The sequence below is a fragment of the Heloderma suspectum genome, chromosome 2 (assembly GCF_057233095.1).
Source record: "Heloderma suspectum isolate Gila_16-S chromosome 2, 16-S_ref, whole genome shotgun sequence".
Lineage (NCBI taxonomy): Eukaryota > Metazoa > Chordata > Lepidosauria > Squamata > Helodermatidae > Heloderma > Heloderma suspectum.
The window spans coordinates 342,533,551-342,554,754 of record NC_139459.1 but is presented as its reverse complement, the minus strand read 5'-3'; the positions used below and the strand labels follow the sequence as shown (position 1 = coordinate 342,554,754).

At 47.5% G+C, this 21,204-nt stretch overlaps 1 protein-coding gene across 3 annotated transcripts in view; it reads left to right on the top strand.

The window, feature by feature from the left end:
• Positions 1-778: 778 nt before the first annotated feature.
• ATAT1 (alpha tubulin acetyltransferase 1) overlaps positions 779-21,204 on the top strand; it is a 36,713-nt gene continuing 16,287 nt past the window's right edge. The window contains exons 1-9 of one of the 3 annotated variants that reach the window (XM_084830411.1): positions 779-1,035; positions 6,842-6,902; positions 9,435-9,526; positions 10,920-10,980; positions 13,965-14,078; positions 15,030-15,131; positions 16,196-16,241; positions 19,756-19,827; positions 20,764-20,983. In XM_084830411.1, the coding sequence (XP_084686537.1) occupies positions 926-1,035; positions 6,842-6,902; positions 9,435-9,526; positions 10,920-10,980; positions 13,965-14,078; positions 15,030-15,131; positions 16,196-16,241; positions 19,756-19,827; positions 20,764-20,983 (878 nt within the window). In that variant the 5' untranslated portion in view covers positions 779-925. The remainder of the gene's footprint in view (positions 1,036-6,841; positions 6,903-9,434; positions 9,527-10,919; positions 10,981-13,964; positions 14,079-15,029; positions 15,132-16,195; positions 16,242-19,755; positions 19,828-20,763; positions 20,984-21,204) is intronic. The other 2 variants (XM_084830412.1, XM_084830413.1) reach the window with 2 other exon arrangements.

The following is a 21,204-nucleotide window of genomic DNA, read 5'->3' as shown; positions in this document are numbered from 1 at the left end:
GGGACGAAACCCCGCTGAACTCAAGTGTTCCATATTTCTGAGTGGGCATGCACAGGATCACACTGTTAGACTGCAAGCCTTCCCCAACCTGTTGCCCTCCAGATGGCCTATATCCCTGACCATTGGCTGTGCTGGCTGGGGCTGATAGTTGTAGTCCAAAACATCTGGAGGTCACCGGGTTGGGAAAGGATGCTGTACAAACTTGGATGGGAGCAAGACGCTCCACACAACTACTTCTGAGTAGACGTGGCTAGGGTTGTGCTGTAAATGGGATTACTTCTGAGTGAACAGAATTAGTCTGGTGGAACACATTCAACAGCCTCGTGCGGCACAGGGTGGTAGGTGCAGTGTTACAACTGAATCCCAGCGCAAGCCGGGTCTCGGGTAGCTGGCTCAGTTCGACTCAGCCTTCCATCCTTCCGAGGCTGGTAAAACGAGTACCCAGCCTGCTGGGGGAAAGGTGGTCACGACTGGGGAAGGCAACGGCAAACCAGCCCGCTGTAGTCTGCCATGAAAACACCAGTACAAGCGGCGTCCCTTTAGGGGTCAGTAATGACCCGGTGCTTGCACAGGAGGAACTTCCTTTCTTTTTACACATTCGACAGAGCTTACTCCCAAGGGAATGCGCATAGGTACGCATCCTCATTTGGATTCCTCCATTCCACGCGGCGGATATCTCCTGTAGCTAAATCGTACTGAGTCGCTTCGCGCCTACCCGTCTAGACACTAGCTGGGGAGAAGGGCGTGGTTGTTAGGCCCATCCCGCTGTTGCTAGGGCGAGCCTGGCAACGGGGCGCTGCGAGCAGGCCTGGTCGCTAAGGGCGGGGCCGAGCACCCCTCGTCGCTCGGGGGCGGTCCCTTGCGTTGTTAGGCGGAAGTCCACGCGACCGAGGAGGGGAAAGAAAGGGACCCGGATGCCGGGACCATGGAGTTCCCTTTCGACGTGGACGCGCTCTTTGGGGAGCGGATCACGACGGTCGACCAGCGCCTGCAGACATCGGGCCGAAGGGGAGCTGGGTTCGCCACGACCCACAGGTAACCATGGCAACGGCGTGGCCTGCCGTTTCCACCTGCCTCCCGCCAGCCTAGCTTGTGGTGATTTCCTCCCAGCCTGCGTAGGATGGACCATAACGGCCCCCTTGTCCATTGTCTGACCTGGAGCATCATGGGAAATCGTTCCTTCTGTACATACCCGCACAAGCGCGCGCGTTCCACTCACAGTGTTCCAGGTCTTTGTGTCCGTACACCCATCTATTGTCTCAGGCGTGTGGCATGCCGGTAATAGTTGTCTGTTCCCCTGGAGCATGTTGGGTACTACGATGTGGGAAAAGTGTTGGAGTTGAGCCGAGGCCGAGTGGGAGTGGAATGTGACCTGGCTTTTTGGCCACTTACACTCAACCTTCCCTAACCTGATGCCCAGATGTTTTGGACTACAGCTCCCATAATCCCTGAACAGTAGTGCCGCCTGGGGCTGATAGGAGTTGTAGTCCAAAACATTTGGCAGGCACACTCCTGGAAAGAGCGGGGGACAGGAAGGCCTGGCGTGCTATGGTCCATGGGGTCACGAAGAGTCGGACACGACTTAACGACCAAACAACAACACATTGGGGTAGGCTGGCCTAACCTACTGCACACGGTTGATGTGAGGATAATATGAGGTGGTCCCCATGTGTGCAACCTTGAGTTCATGAATGATAGATAGGATGATAAATTATCATTGACAAATCCATTGCCCCAGGTGTGCATGTTACCATCTGCACCTATTTATTGTCTTTAAGACAACACATAGACATTTAGACAGACTGAAGAAAGCTGCGTTAAAACCTGGATTTGTTGAGTGACCTTGGAACATGGCACCATCTTTAGTCTGGGCTCACCTTGCAGGAGTGTGCTGAAGATCTTTTTGTATATTTTTATTACAGTAAAGCATCTAGTCAAACATGTTGCTAGTTTAATAGCAATTTGTGCCTCAGAGCATGATTTCTAGCTCTCTGCTTGACCAAGAGCGATCTAAAGTACAAGTAGAGACATTTTTTTTAACATAGATGCACAGCCTGGATTTATTTAATTATTAATAATTATATACCACTTATAGAATCATAGAATAGTAGCGTTGGAAGGGGCCTACAAGACCATCGAATCCACCCCCCTGCTCACTTAATATAATATTTGTAAGTGGTTCACATATAAATATTAATCTCATTTAAATACACTATTAAAAACAGTTCCAACTAAAATAACAATACTGCATAATACAAGGAACAGTAAGATGGAGCAGCATATGATTAATTGCAATTAATTACAAACCAGAGAAAGCCTGTAAGAGCAAGTGCGCTTTCAGGAGGTATTTGAAATATACCATATTTTCTGCCTTCCAAACTGCATGGGGGAAGGTTTTCCAGAAGGTGGGTGCTGCCACCTCGAAGGCCCACCTTCTAGATATTATGTGGTGACATTCTCTTGTTTGCAGAATGACTAACAAGGCCACCTCTGAAGATCTTAAAGGTTGGCTGGGTATATATAGGGGAAGGCGGTTTGCTAGGTATCCTGGTCCCAAGTTGATGGGAATACCAGACCACCTTACCTGCCTCCTGAGAAACCTGTACGAGGGACAAGAAGCAACAGTAAGAACCAGACATGGAACAACCGATTGGTTCAAAATTGAGAAAAGAGTACGACAAGGCTGCATATTGTCGCCCTGCTTATTTAACTTATATGCAGAGTACATCATGAGAAACGCGGGGTTGGATGAATCACAGGTCGGAATTAAGATTGCCGGGAGAATTATCAACAACCTCCGATATGCAGGTGATACCATCCTAATGGCAGAAAGCGAAGAGGATCTAAAGAGCCTCTTGTTGAGGGTGAAAGTGGAGAGTGCAAAAGCTGGTTTGAAACTCAACATTAAAAAAACTAAGATCATGGCATCTGGCCCCATCACTTCCTGGCATATAGAAGGGGAAGAAACGGAAGCAGTGACAGATTGTATTTTCTTGGGCTCCAAGATCACCGCAGACAGTGACTGTAGCCATGAAATTAAAAGACGCTTGCTCCTTGGGAGGAAAGCTATGGCAAACCTAGACAGCATAGTAAGAAGCAGAGACATCACCTTGCCGACAAAGGTCTGTATAATCAATGGTTTTCCCATTAGTAATGTATGGCTGTGAGAGCTGGACTATAAGGAAGGCTGAGCGCCGAAGAATCGATGCCTTCGAACTGTGGTGCTGGAGAAGACTCTTACGAGTGCCCTGGACTGCAAGGAGGTCAAATCAGTCCATCCTAAAGGAAATCAACCCTGAGTGCTCATTGGACAGATACTGAAGCTGAAGCTCCAATATTTTGGCCACCTAATGTGAAGAGAAAACTCCCTGGAAAAGACCCTGATGCTGGGAAAGACTGAAGGCAAAAGGAGAAGGGGACAGCAGAGGATGAGCTGGCTAGATAGCATCACCGATGCAATGAATATGAACTTGAGTATGCTCTGGGAGAGAGTGCAGGACAGGAAGGCCTGGCATGCTTTGGTCCATGGGGTCCTGAAGAGTCGGACATGACTTAACGACTGAACAACAACAACAATAATGCAACCTTGAACATGGTAGCTAATAGGCAACCAGTGCAGTTCTTTTAACATAGGTGTTATGTGAACATAGTTGGGTGTCCCAATGAGCACCTTAGCTGCTGCCTTCTGCTTTATCTGCAGCTTCCGAACCAGGCATAAGGGCAGCCCCACATACCGGGTTGGTATGGTATGTTTAAAATTGGCTGTAGCTGTCATCCTGCACTTTCTGGCTAATAGTTACTTTAATGCATTGTGTTGGGGCAATGAGGCCTAATGTTGTACATGACTTGCAAAGGCTATCTTTTTGTCCTGTAACTCTGCACGGAAGATGATGTAATAGTCCCCTGTGGCAGATATTGTCCCTGGTGTTTGTATTTTCAAAACTTTATATATGTAAACCCTTTCTGCACTGACTTGCCCACTAAGGTATCCCACATGCCTGTCACGGACCCCTCTGTGTTGCAGGAGATTTAGGGCATATTTTTAGGGTACATACGTAGTTCATGTAAGGTACTTATTAGATCTATTGGGCCCCACGTTACCACCACATTAATAGAGAACTTGACCTAGAATGGATACTCTCAATGCTATCTTGTGGCTTTATATTGCTGGCATAATGAGTAGTGGTGGACAAATCCCCTTTTTGTTGAAGCTTGTCTGCTGTTACCTTCTCTTTGATGAACCCCTAATAAACTCCAAGGAAGCTTAGAGTTCCTCAGAACACAGTCTGAAAACCATGGTTTTGGAGCATTAAAAGAAATAGTTTTCTGTGGGCTATAACATTTTCTATTACAATTATCTCTATCTTGCTGTCCATCGGTAGTGCATGTCATAGTGGGGAGATCCCATAGCTTTGGGATTACCTGGTCCCATGGGTAGGTTGGCTCTTGACCATCTCTCATCCTTGGACTGGGCAGATCTGCTTTTGTCAGCAACAGCAGGATCGGACTGTTGTCTTCGTTTCCTTCTTATGGGCTTTCTAGAGGCAACTAATTGTGTACTGGGGTGTGATACGGCAGGGTTCTTGGACCATTCTCCTAATTTAAAAATAAATAAATTGATCTTTGTTCTGAATAGCTGTTTGCCTACATGTGGTCAGCCAGCTGCAGTAACTTACTATGATTTCTGTGTGCTCCAGGGCAGACTCTTCAGCTCTGTCACTGCATGGTGTAATGGGGTTATCTGGTTGTCCCATGTTGAGGTTTCAGTTTTTGCTGTCTCAGGAGGGGACACTGGTGTATGGTTAGAGGAGACTGGGGAAGAACTGAGGGTCAGGATTCCTGGATTCATCCAGCTCTGGTAAGAGTAGGGTAATGGAGAGGCTTGTCGAGAAGCAGGCAGAGTTGGAATCCTGAGTGCTGTTACAATAGGTGGAAGAAGACATGCATCTAGTAGTAAAAGAAGACAAAAGAACTAAACCCTGGTTAGTGTGTGTGTGGATGGCAAGGCAAAGGGTAATGGGCCAAGTTTCTGAGAGTAACAGGTCCCTGTCCCAAGGAGCTTACAGTCTAAAGTTTGATACAGGGAAAGCAAAGGAGGGAGAGGAGGCAGATGAAGGTGGGGGTAATCTGACAAGAATAGAAATACTTAGCTGATAAATACTTAGTGATGTGTACTTAAGCTTAGTTTCAGTAGGGGTTGAGTACTATGTGGCTGTGCCCAAAGGCTTCACAGAAAAGATGGGTTTTTGAAGAGTATCTTGAAGGGGGAGAGAGAGGTGGAACCTGTCCGCTTCTTGTATGGCCACTTACATGAGCTCTTTATAAGTAATGCTTTAAAAATGTTCAACATCTATGTAATGTTGCACTGACCTCTACTGTGTTTGCTGAAATATTAAATATTTTTTGCCATCTTAGATATACTTTGTGGGATTCAGATTTAGACATACTTGGAGAAGCAGACCCAATGGTTCATTTCCATGGTTCTTCTTCTCAAGTATGACTAAATTTGGATTCAAGCCACTGCTTTCACAGAATAGAAGAGCCTGTGAGTGACACTAGGAACAGAGCCTTGGCACTCCTCTTCTGGAGGCAAAGTGGCAATTGACATCTAGTGATGCCCATTTGTAAGGCAGCCTCCTCCAGCTAGGTGCCCTCTAGATGTGGGGCACTTACAACTCCCATCATTCCCAGCCAGTGTGTGCTTCCAGGAATGATCTGTTGTCCCTATGGCTGCTACCATAGGTTGCCAGCTTTGAGACAGAAGTCCCTGGCCAAATGCAACCTTGAAGCCTTTTCAGTGCAGGAACAGGCAAAACACACAAGTTTTTTGCCAAACACTTACAGATAAGTTGTGCTTCCATCCTGCCCAGCCCATCTTGACCAGAAGCTGTTAGCCCCTGTTGGATCTAAGTCAAAGGCCTCTGCGGTGGTCTAAATGGGCCTCTGTGGGTTCAGCTCTCTTCTGCTGAAGTTCTTGGGGCACCTTCAGTTTTGTAGTCCCTGCCTATTTCACAGGGAGATATGCATTTATTTCGGTGGCATGTATGTATACATTCACATGCTTGCTACTGGGGGTAATCACTTGAAAAATATTATAACTTTGAAACTGCCAAGCTGGCCTAATATTGTATTTGCAGCTGGCATCCATTCATTGTTACCAATGATCATATAAAATGGGAAAAAATCCATTTCTGTGGGAAAAATATTTTCTGTGGGAAAAATAAAGCACTGGGAAAGCATCCCCAGTCACTGCTTCAGTGTCTCAGGTGCAGTGCCCTGCCACCTAAGAACCTTTGAACTGCAAAGGGGGTTGAATGTTGGACCTTCCTTTATTATACCAGGATAGGCAACCTAGTGCTTCCCAGATGTTTTGGTCTACAAGTCCTCAAAGCCTGAGCCAGCATGGCCAGTGGTCAGAAGTTGTGGGAGCTGTCGTCCAAAACACCTGTAGGTCACTTGGTTGGGGAAGGTTGACATGAAAAGCATGTGCTCTGCCACCCTACTATGGGCCCTCCCCTACCAGGCCTCATTAGCTTCTGGGAGAAGAGGGTGATCCAGTGATTGGAGCTGTACTCCTGAACCAAAAGTGCCTTAAGGCTGCAGTCCTGTGCACACTTACCTGGGAGTGAGTCCCATTAAAACTGGGGGACTTAGTTCTCAGCAGATGTGCAGAGGATTGGGCTTCAAGGCATTTGCCTGGTACTTTTTGTACTTGGTTGTGCCTCCAACATGCCAAATGTTCCTTTCCTTCCTCGGGGATTCAGACCATTTCCTATCACAGGTTTCATTTGTGATGAGATCCTTTTGGCTCTTAACCCAGTTTATTTTCTTTTATCACCAGGGTGGATCTGCAGCAGCAGCTCATGACGATTATAGATGAAATGGGCACAGCCTCTGCTAAGGTAAGTCAGGATTTGGGTTTGGAGATTTTGAAGGGCCAGGGAATACGTTCTACTTTCTGGGAAAATCAGAGGAGGCTGAAATCTATTTGAACAGCCTTCCCCACCCTGGCGCTCTCCAGGTCTGTTGGACTACAACTCCCATTCTCCCCAGTCAGCAGGACTGTGCTGGCTGGGGATGATGGGGGTTGTGGTGTAGCACATCGGGGGGTCAGGTTGGGGAGGGCTGTATTAGCCCTAAGCTTCAGGATAACACGTAAAGTTAGGTTGCCTATTCCTAGTAAGCTCAGTTCAACCTCAGGAAAGTTTAAGTGGGACAAGGGGACAGAGTTTCAGATCTATGTATCCATCATGGCTGATACATTGGATTTGCACCCTGAAGGTCTGAGCTCTGATCACAGCTGAGTCTATGACTCAGGATGAATACCTATCCATCCAGAGGCTGAATAGATAAGGCAGCCTTTATCTCAGTAAAATAAGGACAGTAGCGAGCCCTCTCCCTTTCTGCCTTCTTGATGAAACAAAGGAGACCAGTGCCTGAGTATGGAGGATTTCCCCTCCCCAGCTGCTGCCTATGGAGAAACTGCTCTTTCACTTGGCAATCCCACCTATGGAGTTTCTTATTTATAGTAAATACTTATATTTCAGGGCCTAAGGAACTCTCTGCTACTATAACTCAAGAGTTCCACAAGCTGCCATTTTTCCACTGCCAACAATTCTTTTAGAATATTTTAAAATCTAGTAGCTGCTATAAGAGGCTGAAGCATGAGATGGGCACCAACACTTGAGACAAGATGAACTATTGAACAAGTAATTTATTAAAGGGACATTTTGTACATAAGGGATTACGAATATTTACTTTGGGGTTTTCAGGAGACTGCTTAGTGACAGTTCTTAAGGACTCATGAGATACTGTTGCTTCAAGAAGTCTCTGAATGACTTCTTTTACCTCAGGCCAAATTCTCTAAACCTCCACCCCAGCCAAACACACACACAACCAGGTCCAGCGCTTGGGTACAGTCTTCCTCTGACTGTACCCAAGCTCCTCTTGTTGTGCTTTGACTGTAACAAAGCTCCTCTTGTTGTGCTTCTGGCTGCTTGGACACTTTATCTGGGTTTTACTGCCTGCTTGTATAACCTTCTTCTGGCGTGATCTTAGGGCAGCCTCCTGGCATAACACAGACACCTGCTCCCTACACCTAATCTTCACCAGCCATGTATGGTAATCCCACAGAGAAGGAATAGCTTAACATCTAGGCCTTAGCTATTCACTTTCCCTTCATTTTTCCTCTAGCCCTTCTCAAACACCCCATACCAATCAGCAGATCTTCTCCCTCCCTGATTACTAATTGGCTCCCTGACTAACTGTCAGCTGTCATTTCTCAGCCACTTTTCCACCTAGCTGGAATCCACAGCCAATCAGAATTGAATGTTCCTGATTCAGGCCCCATCAACAGTATTCAAAGCGATTGTCTCTTTCTCCCCTTCAGAATGTCACGGAGGGCGCAGTCCTATGGGGATAGGCAACAGCCTCCGAACTCAGAGGCAACCGCCTATCCAGTGTGCGGTGGGAGGAGCGCAGAGGGGATTGTCTCCTCCGTGCTTCTGCTACCTTGCATTGGCGGCTAGACAGCCGATCGGAGCGCAGGATGGGGAGGCTGGACAACACATAGGAAGTGTCGTACCGGCACTTCCGAACGCCCCGCCCCTGGGAACACCCCGCCCCTGGGAATGCCTCTTTTTGCCCTGCTCTGCGCTGCTCTTACAAGCGCAGAGCGCAGGGACAATCTGCGCTGCCGATAAGGCGGCGGGGGAGGGGGTGGGGAGGCAGTTCTCCGGGAACCAACCTTGGAGCGTGGGCTACCAAGTCGGTTCCCAGAAACTGACCAGTCCTATGGCCATCTAGCCGCTATCTAGCGGCGGTAGGATTGTTCCCTAAGCAAGTATTACACAGACCTTTGAAGTAACAAAACAAGGCCTTGAGCCTACTCAGATACATTGTATTCTCACAGAGGCTACACAAAGTAAACATTACATAACAACAACGGTTATATACAGGACATTTCTTCACCCTAAGCCTTAGCAGCAGCTTGGGCTGTCTAAAAATCATAAACAGGATATTAAATGAAGCCACGTTGGGATTCCAGAAATGATCTATGAGGCCTGCACAGCATGTGACCCACCAGGCTGAATGCAGCTTTTACCAGATGTTTGACCACTCCCCTGTGTGTGTAGTCCCAGGTTGCCAGCACAAACCGGAGCCTTTCTGAGTCCATGGAACGATGTCATATGTAACTTAGTGAGCTCTTTTTGGCTTTGTGGGTCATGAGTTGAGCAAGCCTGGGAGACACATCTTTCAGTAAGGCAGTGGCAATTTTGCCTAAAGGGTGCAAGAAAGAAGAGTGGGGATCTTTTCTGTCTAAGGCATATAAGCTCCAGTTCAGATATCAGTTTGTCTGGTTGCCCTTCCAAGTCTCCCCCCAACCCCCAGCCCTGCCCATTGAGTGGGTGAAACTCAAATCGTTTTGGTTTCAGGCCCAGAATCTGCCAACTCCAATCACCAGCGCCTCTCGGATGCAAACCAACCGTCATGTTCTCTACATCCTGAAGGACAGTGAAGCAAAAATGTGAGTGCGTCTGCAAGAGGGGCTGGATTTGTAACATTGCAGCCCTATGCATAACTACTCAGATGTAAGTCCTGTTGAGTTCAGTGAGACACACTCCCAGCTATGTTTGTATAGGATTGCAGGCCAAGTTATTTCTGTAGAAATATTTTGGAATGCAGCAGGGGAAGACCACTGTTCTGGATCATATACGCAAGAGGCCTAGACTAGGGGTACTGAACCCCTTTCAGCCTGAGGGCCATATTCAGTTTTGGAGAAGTTCTCCAGAGTGGGCAGGGCCAAAAATACCAACATATTTTAGCTTAAAGCTCTTACTGCTAGTAACTAAGACTCAGGAAAGGCATTTCAACCTTTTAGAATTGGGGCGGAGACAATGATACAAAAGCTGGAAAACCACCAAATGATCAATGGTTTGAAGAAGGGAGTGGCGCCTGGGCAAGGGGCTCAGCCATCACCATCTGGGGAACCACATGTGGGCCAGATTTGGCCCCCATGTGGGTCAGATATGGCCCATGGGGCTGAGGTTCAATACCCCTGGTACAGACAATCTGCTTGGTACAATAACTTTGACAATCTTTTGTTGACAAAATTGACAATCTTTGTACAATAACTTTACAAAGTTATTGTAAAAAATATTTTTCAGGGAACTTGGTAGCATAGGCAAAATCTTTGAAATAACAAGGTTCATTTAAAAAACATAAAAATCTTCCCCTGTTTATTGCTGAGACTTGTGGCTTATCATTTGTGAACCAATCTCCTCTGCTTGGTTTCTCTGCCAGTGGGACTGGCAAAACTAACCAGAAACGCAGAAGGAAGCAAAAGCTTCCTGTTCACATCCAAAGCCAGACTCCTGGATGTCACTCCCCAAACAAACCGGAGTCTGAAGCCTGACTCTGTTGGGTTGTTAAGGAAGCAACAAGCCAAGGTAGTAGCTCAGACACAACTGGAAGCTTTGCTTCCTTGTTAGTTTAGTCTTTCTTGCTGGTGGGAGAAGCTGAGCGGGAGCAATCGGTCAGGGTGCATGAGTATGCTGATTGTGAATGCTGCCATTGACTTCTCTTGCTACCGCTTATCATCGAGCGATTCCTTGATATTCCCTGTGTGTTATTTCTGTTTTGGATCTCTCAGGTCTGTAAACATGGCTTAGCCTAGCCTTCCCCAACCTGGTGCCCTCCAAATGCTTTGGACGACATTTCCCAATATTCCTATCCATTGACCATGCTGGCTGGGGTTGATGGGAGTTGAGGTCCAAAGCATCTGGAGGGCACCAGGTTGGGGAAGGCTGGCTTACCCCTAAGTTATTTCTAGACCACTCTTGCCTCAGTGAAGCCCTGCTTATCCATCCCTTATAAATATATAAAACATTACTATCTTTTTTTCCCTTCATTGCTCCCAGGACTGGAAAGGGGGTTATAATTGGCTTCCTCAAGGTCGGATACAAGAAACTCTTTGTGCTGGTAAGTTACACTGGAAAATTGCTTTCATATGCAGAGTGCTTGGCTCTGGTTCCAAGGGATGCTTGGTTCTCAAACAAGGCTGAGGACATCCTCCTCCTAAAGTAGGGGAGAGGGACTTGTGGCCCTCCAGATGTTGTTGGACTCTGACTCCCATCAGCCTCAGCTAGCATGGCCAGAGGTTGGGAATGATGGGAGTTGCAGTCCAGCAACATCTGGGGGAGTGCACGTTCCCCACCCCATCCTCAAGGATCAGTGCAAGTTCCAGAACTCTACTCATACTCTGCCATAGGACAAGTGGGACAGCTGCCCTAAGCGCTGACCTTTTAGCAGGAGAAGTGTGGCTCTCTGCCACTCGTGTTAATTTTTTTCTTGAGGCCTCGGGGAGATGAATCAGTAAGGATAAAAAAACACACACATTCTCCACCCACTCCCTGAACTAAAGAGGTTTGAGGAATCCTGGTGGGAGAGAGGGCAGTCTTGGGCATTATCCAGGATATCCAGATATCCGCTTTAAGAGTTGGTTCAGAATAGGAAACCATTTCCTACTACATGCACAAGCTGCAGGCTCACACATTCTTTTCTTTCTTCCTCCTTTGCCCACAAGGGGAAGAGATCAAAGGCATCTACTTTCATTTTGGAACTAATCACTGTTCTCCGATAGTTCAGACATAACAGGGGACTGTGATTAGTTTAAAATTGAAAGCTGCTGCTTTTGACCTCTTCCTTTGCGTGTCAAAGAAGAGGAGAGAGGATGGGGGAGCGCCAGGCTTGGCACAGCTTGCTCACATGGCGGGGAACCATGGTTTCCTGTCACATCAGAACCAGCCCTAAAACTAAAAAATGTGTGTTCCTGTCTGATGAGAGGGAAATCATCCAGCTGAACCATTGTGAATAGACTGGTCTTTGCAGAGCTGGTGAAGAACAGGTGAAACAGTTCTTTAAACCAAACATAAAATTGATCCAAATCCTTGCCATGGGATTTGGTAGAGGAGGAGAGATGTGGTAGACCTGCGGCATGTTATGCTGACAGTCTTGTGCTGACTGCTGCCAGTGCGGCTCCTCTTATGCCATTTGAAGCAAATTCAGTGCTGGGGCTGCAGTTAGTGCTTGTGTTCTAATACGGGCAGGAGCAGGGAGGAATAAATGGTTTTTCTTTCTTGTTTCAGGGGTGGTTGGGAGGATGGGTGTCTGGGGATTGTTCTGCCTGTTAACTGTTTGTTACTTGTATTCAACATAATCATAATAGCAATAAAAAGGCTAGGTTCTGTTGGCTTCTGAGCAAGGCATCCGTGCCTGGCATCCCAAGGGTGCCCCATTCTTAGATTTTGCAGTGCATTCTGGCTATACCAGCCATGCCTAATTTAAAACCTACGATGATGGTGCCCTACTTCAGAATTTTGAGATAGGGCACCATCATCTTGGATTGTATTACATGTCTGTGGGGACCATTATCGGTGTTTTGAAAAACACACACCTAGATTTGGCAATACTCATCAGGCCCAAATCGTTGTCTGGTGAAAAAATAACATGTAATGTTCCTAGGGAAAAGAGCCCCAACTGTCTGCACCAGCCTTCCCCAACCTGGGGCCCTCCAGGTATGTTGGACTACAACTCCCATCATCCATATGCTGGCTGGAGGTAATGGGAGTTGTAGTCCAACACACCTGGAGGGCCCCAGGTTGGGGAAGGATGGTGTGGACAATCATTTCCTAGAGTGGAGCACTTAATATACTGGGGTTCAAGAGACTGGCCCGTTTCGCACATATGACTACCTGTGGTTTGTTGAAACCATGGGTAGTTGTGACCACGTGGGAGGGAGTGAGCCTGCTGCCTCCTGACCTCTCACTCACTTCCACTTAATAATCAGGAACTCCCCATTCCTAAGTTGCTTCCGTGACGTGCGAACCCAGAACTCTTAGTTGTTGGGGAAGAAACAACCCAGAGTTCTGGGTTCGCACGTCACGGTTTGTTGTTCAGTTTTAACTTGGGATTGTTTCTCCCTCAACAACCCTGAGTTCCGGGTTTGCATGTCATGAAAACAGCCCAGCAACAGGATGTTCTGGGTTTAGAAAACCAGGAGTGAGCAAGACCAGCACGCTCGCTCATTCCCACATGCTCCCAAGTAATCCATGGTTAACAAACCGTAGGTTGTTGTTATCATCCTAGCCATGACATTGGCTGGGTTCGGACGATCAGGGGGCAAAAGAGCCCATTGTTAGTTCTTTCCCCGCCCCCGTGCATGTCAGTTGTGCAACTGATCTACATAATTACGCGCGATGCAGCATGGGTTGCTGTGTTGTCCAAACTTGGTGCACAGTGTGGTGGGGGTTGCTTCATACTCACACTATAACCCATGACTTGCAGTAGGGGTTGTGGGGTGGGTATGAAGTCACCCCTGCTGCACCGTGCACTAGCTTTGGATGACAAAGCAACCTGCACTATATCACAAGTAATTATGTAAAATGCAGTTGCATGACCGGCGCTGGGGTGGGTGGGAGAACAAAGAACAGGGGTTCTTTGGCCCCTGCCATCATCTGAACGCGGCCACTGTGTGGGAGGCCTGAGCAGTAGGGAAGTGCCAGTAGAAACAACTGTCTGGCTTTTCCATGGTAACATTGAAAGTGGCTGAAATATATACGTGTGCAGTAGGCAGAAGAAAGGCATATTTTTATAAATAGTGCGCTACTGAGATAGAGGGGCTGTTTTTGTTTTTAATGGTATTACGTGCCCTGGGTAAAATTGCCTCTCACCTGGGGTGTGTGCGTGTAGGGGGAGGTGGCATGTCTCTCAAGCAGTGTCTGGCACCAAGTGTGCAAACTCCTAATTTAGGCAGAGTGTCTGAGCATTGGGGCTCAGAGGGTGGGTCCCCTCAGAAATGAGAGTGGAGGCTAGCATGCAATGTAATAGGTGGCTCAGTCTCTCACCCTGCATGCTCAGTCTTCCACACAGAAACACACCTTGCAAGTCTCTCGCCTTTCTTTAAGGATCGTCACGGAGTTCACAATGAAGTGGAACCACTGTGCGTACTGGACTTCTACATTCATGAGTCCCTCCAGAGGCATGGCTATGGCAAGGAGCTCTTCCATTACATGCTGCAAGTACGGCTCCCTGTTCTTTTTTCTTTTTTTTTCTGGAGGAGCCCTGCAATATGATATCCAGACTGGGCCAAGCCACTCTGTTTAAACCTTGCTACATGGAAAGGCCAAAGTCCCTCAGTTAGCGAATCAGATCTGTGGGGAGATCTCTTTCCTGATCCCAAATAGGGTGATCAGTTTGGCAGTGGGCCTGAAGTAAAGTCTCTCCACAGAGTCTTCTCCAGAGAAGGTCTTATCTCCGTGAGAATCGATCTCATCTAGTTGTTGTGGTAGTTCCTGTGGTCCCAGAGCTGTTCTAAATATCTCTGGAATGCTCAAGCTGTATGAAACCAATGTGGATGGCTCTTCATTTGGCACTAATTCATTCAGTTAGCCTGGTTGATGTGGATGAGGTTGGTGGGAGCTCTTGTACTGCTGAGGGACTGTTTGCTAACACTTGTACAGTGAGTTGCTTCACAGCCTAACCAGTTCACATGGATTGAGCTTCCAGGATACTTCTGCTGTTTGCCTTTGTTTTATTGATTTCTTGTGTGTTATAATAGGCCCCTTTGGTGGGGGTGAGGGTGGAAGAACAGGGTATAAACATCTTGATGAATAAAGGTTCACTGGTTAAGGGAGGAAGAGCCAGGGAAGTGGCCTCAGTAGAGCCGTTGTCTGTGTACTTGGTTCCTTCCAGGAGGAAGGAGGAGGAGCCTTTCAGCCAGTTGCTACACAATCACCAAGTCCCCCTCCAACTGGCAAAGCTGCCTTTAGGCATTGGCAAGAGCTGAAGCCCCCAAATTAAGAACCTGTGGGCAGGTAGCTGTAGCCCTTTCCCACCCCCACGGCAAGTACATTTCTCTTGTCACTGGCCCTGCAACTGAGGATTTAGAGACAGCTCCTACATTTCAACATTCCCTCCTGAGCTGCAAGTTGTATTCCTCAGTCTACATCTTCACCTGTCTTTTCCCTCAGAAAGAGCGAGTGGAGCCTCACCAGTTGGCAGTAGACCGGCCCTCGGAGAAACTCCTGTGCTTCCTCCGGAAACACTATAACCTCAGTGACACTATCCCCCAGGTGAGCCATTCTCTTTATGATGGAGCAAGCCTTCTCTTCATGCTGCAGTTCTGTCATTTGAGGTACCTTAGGCAAAGTTGCTTCCCTGCTTAACCAGGGCAGGACATCCCCACCCCCACCCCAGCAACCTTCTGCAAGCTAGAAAGTGCTTGTTTTTAAGCCACAGAGATACTGGAGTCACTGGAGTGAGATGTGAGTGGCCCTTCAGAAGGTGGAAATAGCTGTGAAGGGGACCTTAATGGGTTCTGTCCCAGTGTAACATCCAGAAGAAGTCACAGGAGTCAAATTTATTCTCTTTATTGTATCCCACCCTTCCTCCAAGATGCTCCGGGCTTAGTGACGGTCTCCCATCTAGGCCGTTTACAAGGCCAGACCTGCTTACCTTCAGAACTGGAAGTTTGTATTGTGCTATGACCATTCTCAGGGTCTCCAGTTGCATATAGGTTTATGGGCAGATGTAATATTAAAACATTTAAAGGAAAGGTAACAGCGTTCCATGCACCTCGGTGTTCAGTCATGCCAGCTACATGACCACGGAAGCGTCTTCGGACAGCGGTGGCACTTCGGCTTAGAAATGGAGATGAGCACCACCCCCTAGAGTTGAACACGACTGGCTGGGGACACCTTTACCTTTTTACCCTTTAGAGTTCCTTATAGTTATAACACACAGCAGGCATTCTCCAGTCTTTGGGGATCTTTGGAGATAAAACATTGGACACCTGTTAGAATCTGGGCACTTCTTGTTGTTGCATGTTTGATTGCAGCATTTGCTTATCACATTTTTCGGTAAGAATGTTGGTTGAGAGATGTCAGTATTGTTTCATAGAAAGAGGGACGGAAACAAAAAAAAACACCTCCAGTGTTAACCATCATAGAGACGGAGGGGCTGCAATCTAAACAAGGAAAATAATTGCCATCTGTTTATTTGTATGCTGCTTTTCATTAATAAATTTATGTCCAAAGTGGGGGGAGGGGGCTCTGTACTGTAGGGGGCTCTAAAATATGTAGTGGGGTAGGGTGAATTTCTTTGTTTTTTCTTGATTTTATTTTATTTTTTCTTTCAGGTGAACAATTTTGTGATTTTCCAGGGCTTTTTCAGCCACCAGCATGGTGAGTCAGGGGCACAAATGTCCCGTGCCTGGTTACATCAATTTGGAGTTGTGTGATTCTATGTGGGTTGCTTTAGGATAAGGAAAGGCTGCCATAATCCCTGACCATTGGCTGTGTTGGCTAGGGCTTATGGGAATTGTAATGCAAAATATCTGGGAGTTAAAGTCCAAAATGTTTGGATTGCGCCAAGTTGCAGAAAGCTTTAGAAGGCCATTCTATGGCCTCTACACAGAATCTGGGGTGCCATAGCATGCTGTGGATCTCCTCCTCCATACCCGTAGACAGAGCTATGAGTATGCAGGAGGAAATCCAATTGTGGATCATCCCAGCCACCTCAGAAAGCTTCTCTTATGAGGTTGCAACTGCAACCTGGTAAGAGAAGTCAGAGGGAGAAAAGGTGGCATGCTGGAGAAGGGAGAGGCTGTGATACGCATAATCCTATGGCCTCTGCAGTCCCCTGCCCACCCACTGAAAGTTAAGTCAGCTAGATGGGCTCAGAGGCCCATCTACCTTCTTCTTGTATTTTAAAGAGAGGAACAGAGGAAAAATCGACTGCGTCCTCCTCTTGCCCGCCTGGTTCTTGCCAGCAGCGCATAGGATAGGCCAAGGGCTCCAAACTCTCAGCCCTCTGTCTCTGGGGCGCACAACCCTTAGGATTGTGCCCTTATAGACCCTGACCATTGCCCCTTCTGTGTCATGATGAGGACAAAAAGTTTGTTGCTTTGGAAGAATTTCATGCCGAGTAGCACGGGATTCCAAATTCTCTGCCATGTCCCCATTTTTGCATGGTGTACACCGCCGTGACAGTTAACCTCTTTACGTGAGCACATGACTGATTGCGGGTCTTGAGTCAGCCCAGAGTGGGGAAGCAATGAGATGACTTTATGCTGCATCTGTAATAAATGGAGTGGCTAAATTTGAACCCTCAGGAGATAGATTGTTTTTCTTGACATCTGAATAGCCTGAATTTCCAAGCAGGGGAAAGCTTCATTGACTGGGTTTCTACTACATGCCAACCCACGATGGATTGTTGGGTGACACAACACACAGTGGGTTAGCATGTCATCGAAACCCAGACAGCGTTCATTAGGGTGAGTCGTTTTTCTGAAACAACCCACCCTGATAACCCATGGGGTGTTCATCGTCGTCGTCTTCTTCTTCTTCTCCTCCTCCTCTTCCTCCTCCTCTTCCTCCTATTATTATTATTATTATTATTATTATTTCTTCTATACTGCCCCATGTGTCATCCAAATCCAGGCATGCCAATCCATTTTGGGTAAAGGACATCAGGCAGCAAGCCACTTGGCAAGAGAAACCCCTGAAGCCCTTCCTGAGCAGGCGGCAGTCACAGCCAAGCTGCTCCCAGTGTCGCTTTCCCTTTGCCAGTGACAGCCCCTCACTGTCATTGGAGGGGTTGTTATTGCCCCCTTCATGCTGCAAATCCCTCCCCCCCCGTCCCTGCTCCAAACCCAAATGCAGTCGGAGCCTTTAAAAAAAAAATTTTTTTTTTTTTGCACAAAAACTGGGCCAGTGGAAATGGCTCCCTTAAAAAAAAAAAAAAGTTTTATTTTGCTTATTTGCAGTTGTGCACATGTGCAACTGCGGCTCTTCAAAATATAGAGGCTTGCCTTGCTTGGATCCTTGTATGTTGCAGTTGGCAAACATACAAGGTAACAGTCAAGGCTACACAGTTGACGGGGGGGAAACAGATAACAGAAACAGAAACAGCTGGCCCCCAACACAAGCAGAGAAGAATGGGAGCTCACCTGGTACTTTCCACCTCCCCACTGACCCCAACAAGAAAGTGGTTTCCTTTTCCCAACTCTATACAAACATGTCCTCTCAATTTAGATACCAATTAGCCCAAGTCCCCTCTAAAAGGGAATTGCTCAGATTCATTTCCCAATCCGGAAGAAACCCTTAGCAGGGTTATCCCCAGGGTGCAAAAGGGTTGCCCAGACCTTTGGGAGTGGACTACTAAGAATCCCCACTTGCCCAAATCCCCAGCAACTTTTTTTCAGGGTGCCCAACACACCACCCCCATTTTCACTCTCAAACACATTAACTGCTTCAAGTTTGACAGCTGCCAACGTGGTTGCTGCTGACTTGGGGAGGGGTGCAGTGCAAGGATGAGTTCCCCAAGGATCAGGGCAACACTTTAAATCCCAGGTTTATTCCAGTAGGTGGGTGATCTTGAGTGCTTTCCCACCCGTCAAAGTGCTCAGGATCACCCAGTTAGCTGAGTAATCTCCAGGATTTAAAATGTTGCCCTGAACATTGGGGGTGCCTCCCTTGTACTGCACCCCTCCCCGAGACAGCAACATGTGGTTTCCGTGCACACCACCCCCTTTACACTCCAAAACACAGTAACTGCTTCTAGTGTGATAGTTGTCAAACTAGAAGCAATTAATGCATTTGGGAGCAAAAATGGGGGTGGCATGTGGGGCACCCTGAAAAAGAGTTGCTGGAGATTCGGGCAAGTGGGGATTCCTAGCAAGGCACCCCCAAGGGTCCGGGCAACCCTTTGCACCCTGGGGATAACCCTGCTAAGGGGCTGATCTACACTCTGTTTCCCCACCTGTCAACTGTGGGGGACAAAACATTCTGTCAAAACATCCTTGCTCCAGTGTAGCCTTGACTGCTACCGTGTTTGTTTGACAACTGCAGCATGCAAGGGTCCAGGCAAGGCAAGCCTCTATATTTTGAACAGCTGCCGTTGTGCAAGTGCGCAACTGCAAATAACCAAAATAAAACACACCCCAAGGGTCCGGGCAACCCTTTGCACCCTGGAGATAACCCTGCCAAGGGGTGATCTATGCTCCATTTCTCCATCTGTTAACTGTGCAAATGTTATAACCTTTTACAACAATTTTACTCCCAGGTGTTGTAATCTTTTCTTGATCATTTTTGTTGCCCTTTCCTGCACCTTTTCTAGCTCTACAATAACCTTTTTAAGTTTCAGCAACCAGAACAGCACACAGTATTTCAACTGTGGTCACACCAAGGGCATCACAATACTGGCAGTTTCTTTTTGATCCCTTTCCATATAATCCCTGCATAGGATTCACTCCCCCCCCCCCACACAGGTGCCGTACACTGTGAAAAGTGGAAATGGGGTGGCAATTATGATAATTAAGTGTAGCTGATCAGTGGAGGTTTCTAATATTGTTCTTGAAATTTGCTGAATAAATTGTTTAACTTAGGGTTATGCTCATTGAGATCTTTCAACAATTATAGGTTCCTACAGCATGCCTTAGCTACTACTCAGGTAAACCATGCTCTGCTCCTCTAGATTAATTCATAAATAACCATCCTTTGACTCTGTTCTCTTGCTTATCCACAGAATTTAGAACTACCATCCATCTGCACAGCTTGGTCTTGGGTTGTCCAGAATATCTAAGCTGTTAAAATGCCAACTTCTGAAAGTGGCAGCTAATATATCTGGAGGCATCTTTTGGCAATGATGTTTTTCTATCTTTCAAAAGCTTGATCATCTTTCTTTCTCTCTCCACAGCTCCAGTGAGAAAGTTGCCTCCAAAGCGTCATGAGGGGGAGATAAAACCGTATTCCCTATCGGACCGAGAATGTAAGAGTTTATAAGTTATATTTCTTCCGGACTGATAAATGAATCTGAGCAATTCCCTCTTAGAGGGGACTTGGGCTAATTGGTATCTAAATTGAGGGGACATGTTTGTATAAAGTTGGGAAAAGGAAACCACTTTCTTGTTGGGGTCAGTGGGGAAGTGGAAAGTACCAGGTGAGCTTCCATTCTTCTCTGCTTGGGTTGGGGGCCAGCTGACGTCATATGGCAGAGAAACATGCACAAGATGTCTTCCTGGTTCTGTGGTACTCATTCCATATAGGTCACTTGGGCCCGCTTAGGATAGGGCAGCTGTTTGGTTTTAAGAGGGGCCGAGGAGTATGAGAAGAGCCAGTCTGAACTCCGAGATTACCTTCAGTCAAGAAGAGTCTAAATTCCATTCCTTGACTCAGCAGACCTTCCAAGCTTGGGGGATGTGAGTCAGCAAAGCGGTTTCCTTCTTAGGAAATAAGCTACAGGCTCCCAGGTCTTGCCACCCACCTTTCGAATGTGCTAGTTCCAAATTGCTCCCAGGAAGTCAGGGATATGTTGCATCAGGGAGGACGTTCTGAAATGTTGTCCTACTTGGGCTTCCATAAGCAAGAATACAGCTGTTCTGAGCTTCCCATAGTGGAACTGGCCAAGCAAAGCAAGGTGGTTCACAGCATTTGCTTATGCCCTTGGCCTGGCAGCAAGCAAATTGGAAGGCAAAGGTGGTGGTGATGCACTCGTGGATTTTAAGGGACCCAGAGTGGCTACATTTCAATAAGAATGAGTGACCTCTCTCTGCAGTGGCCTTCCGCAACCTGTCATAATGGCTGGAGGGGATGGGAATGATAGTCTGACACATTTGGAGGGCACTGTATTGGGGAATGCTGGTCTATGAACTCGAGAACCAATCCTCTTTTTGTTGTTAATTATTCTCTTTACCCCAACTTGTAGTCCTGAAGGAAGAGGTTGAGCCCCCATGGCCCTTCAACCAGTCTCGCTCGCTCACCCGCTCTAGCAGCCTGGGGAACTCCCCGGTACGGGGCTGCCTCAAGCCTTACCTCAACGAGCAGGAGCTGCTGAAAAACTTGCGCCTCTGCCCTCCGCATTCAACTGCCCACCACCTGATGAATGGGGATCCCAGCGACCCAGTTTCGCAGAGGCGGCGAACCAGGTACGAAGCAGGGGAAACAACATAGCTTTGGATTACCCACACCGCATTGCAGGTTGCCATGTTGTCCAAACCCGGTGTGAGGCGCGGCCATAGAGATTTTTCACCCACCCTACAACCCATGGCTTGCAGCCGCATGGTGCACTGGGTTCGGACGACACAGCAATCCGTGGCGCGGGTAATTAGGGTAATCCCGGTCATATGACTGGCGGGGGCGGGGGGAA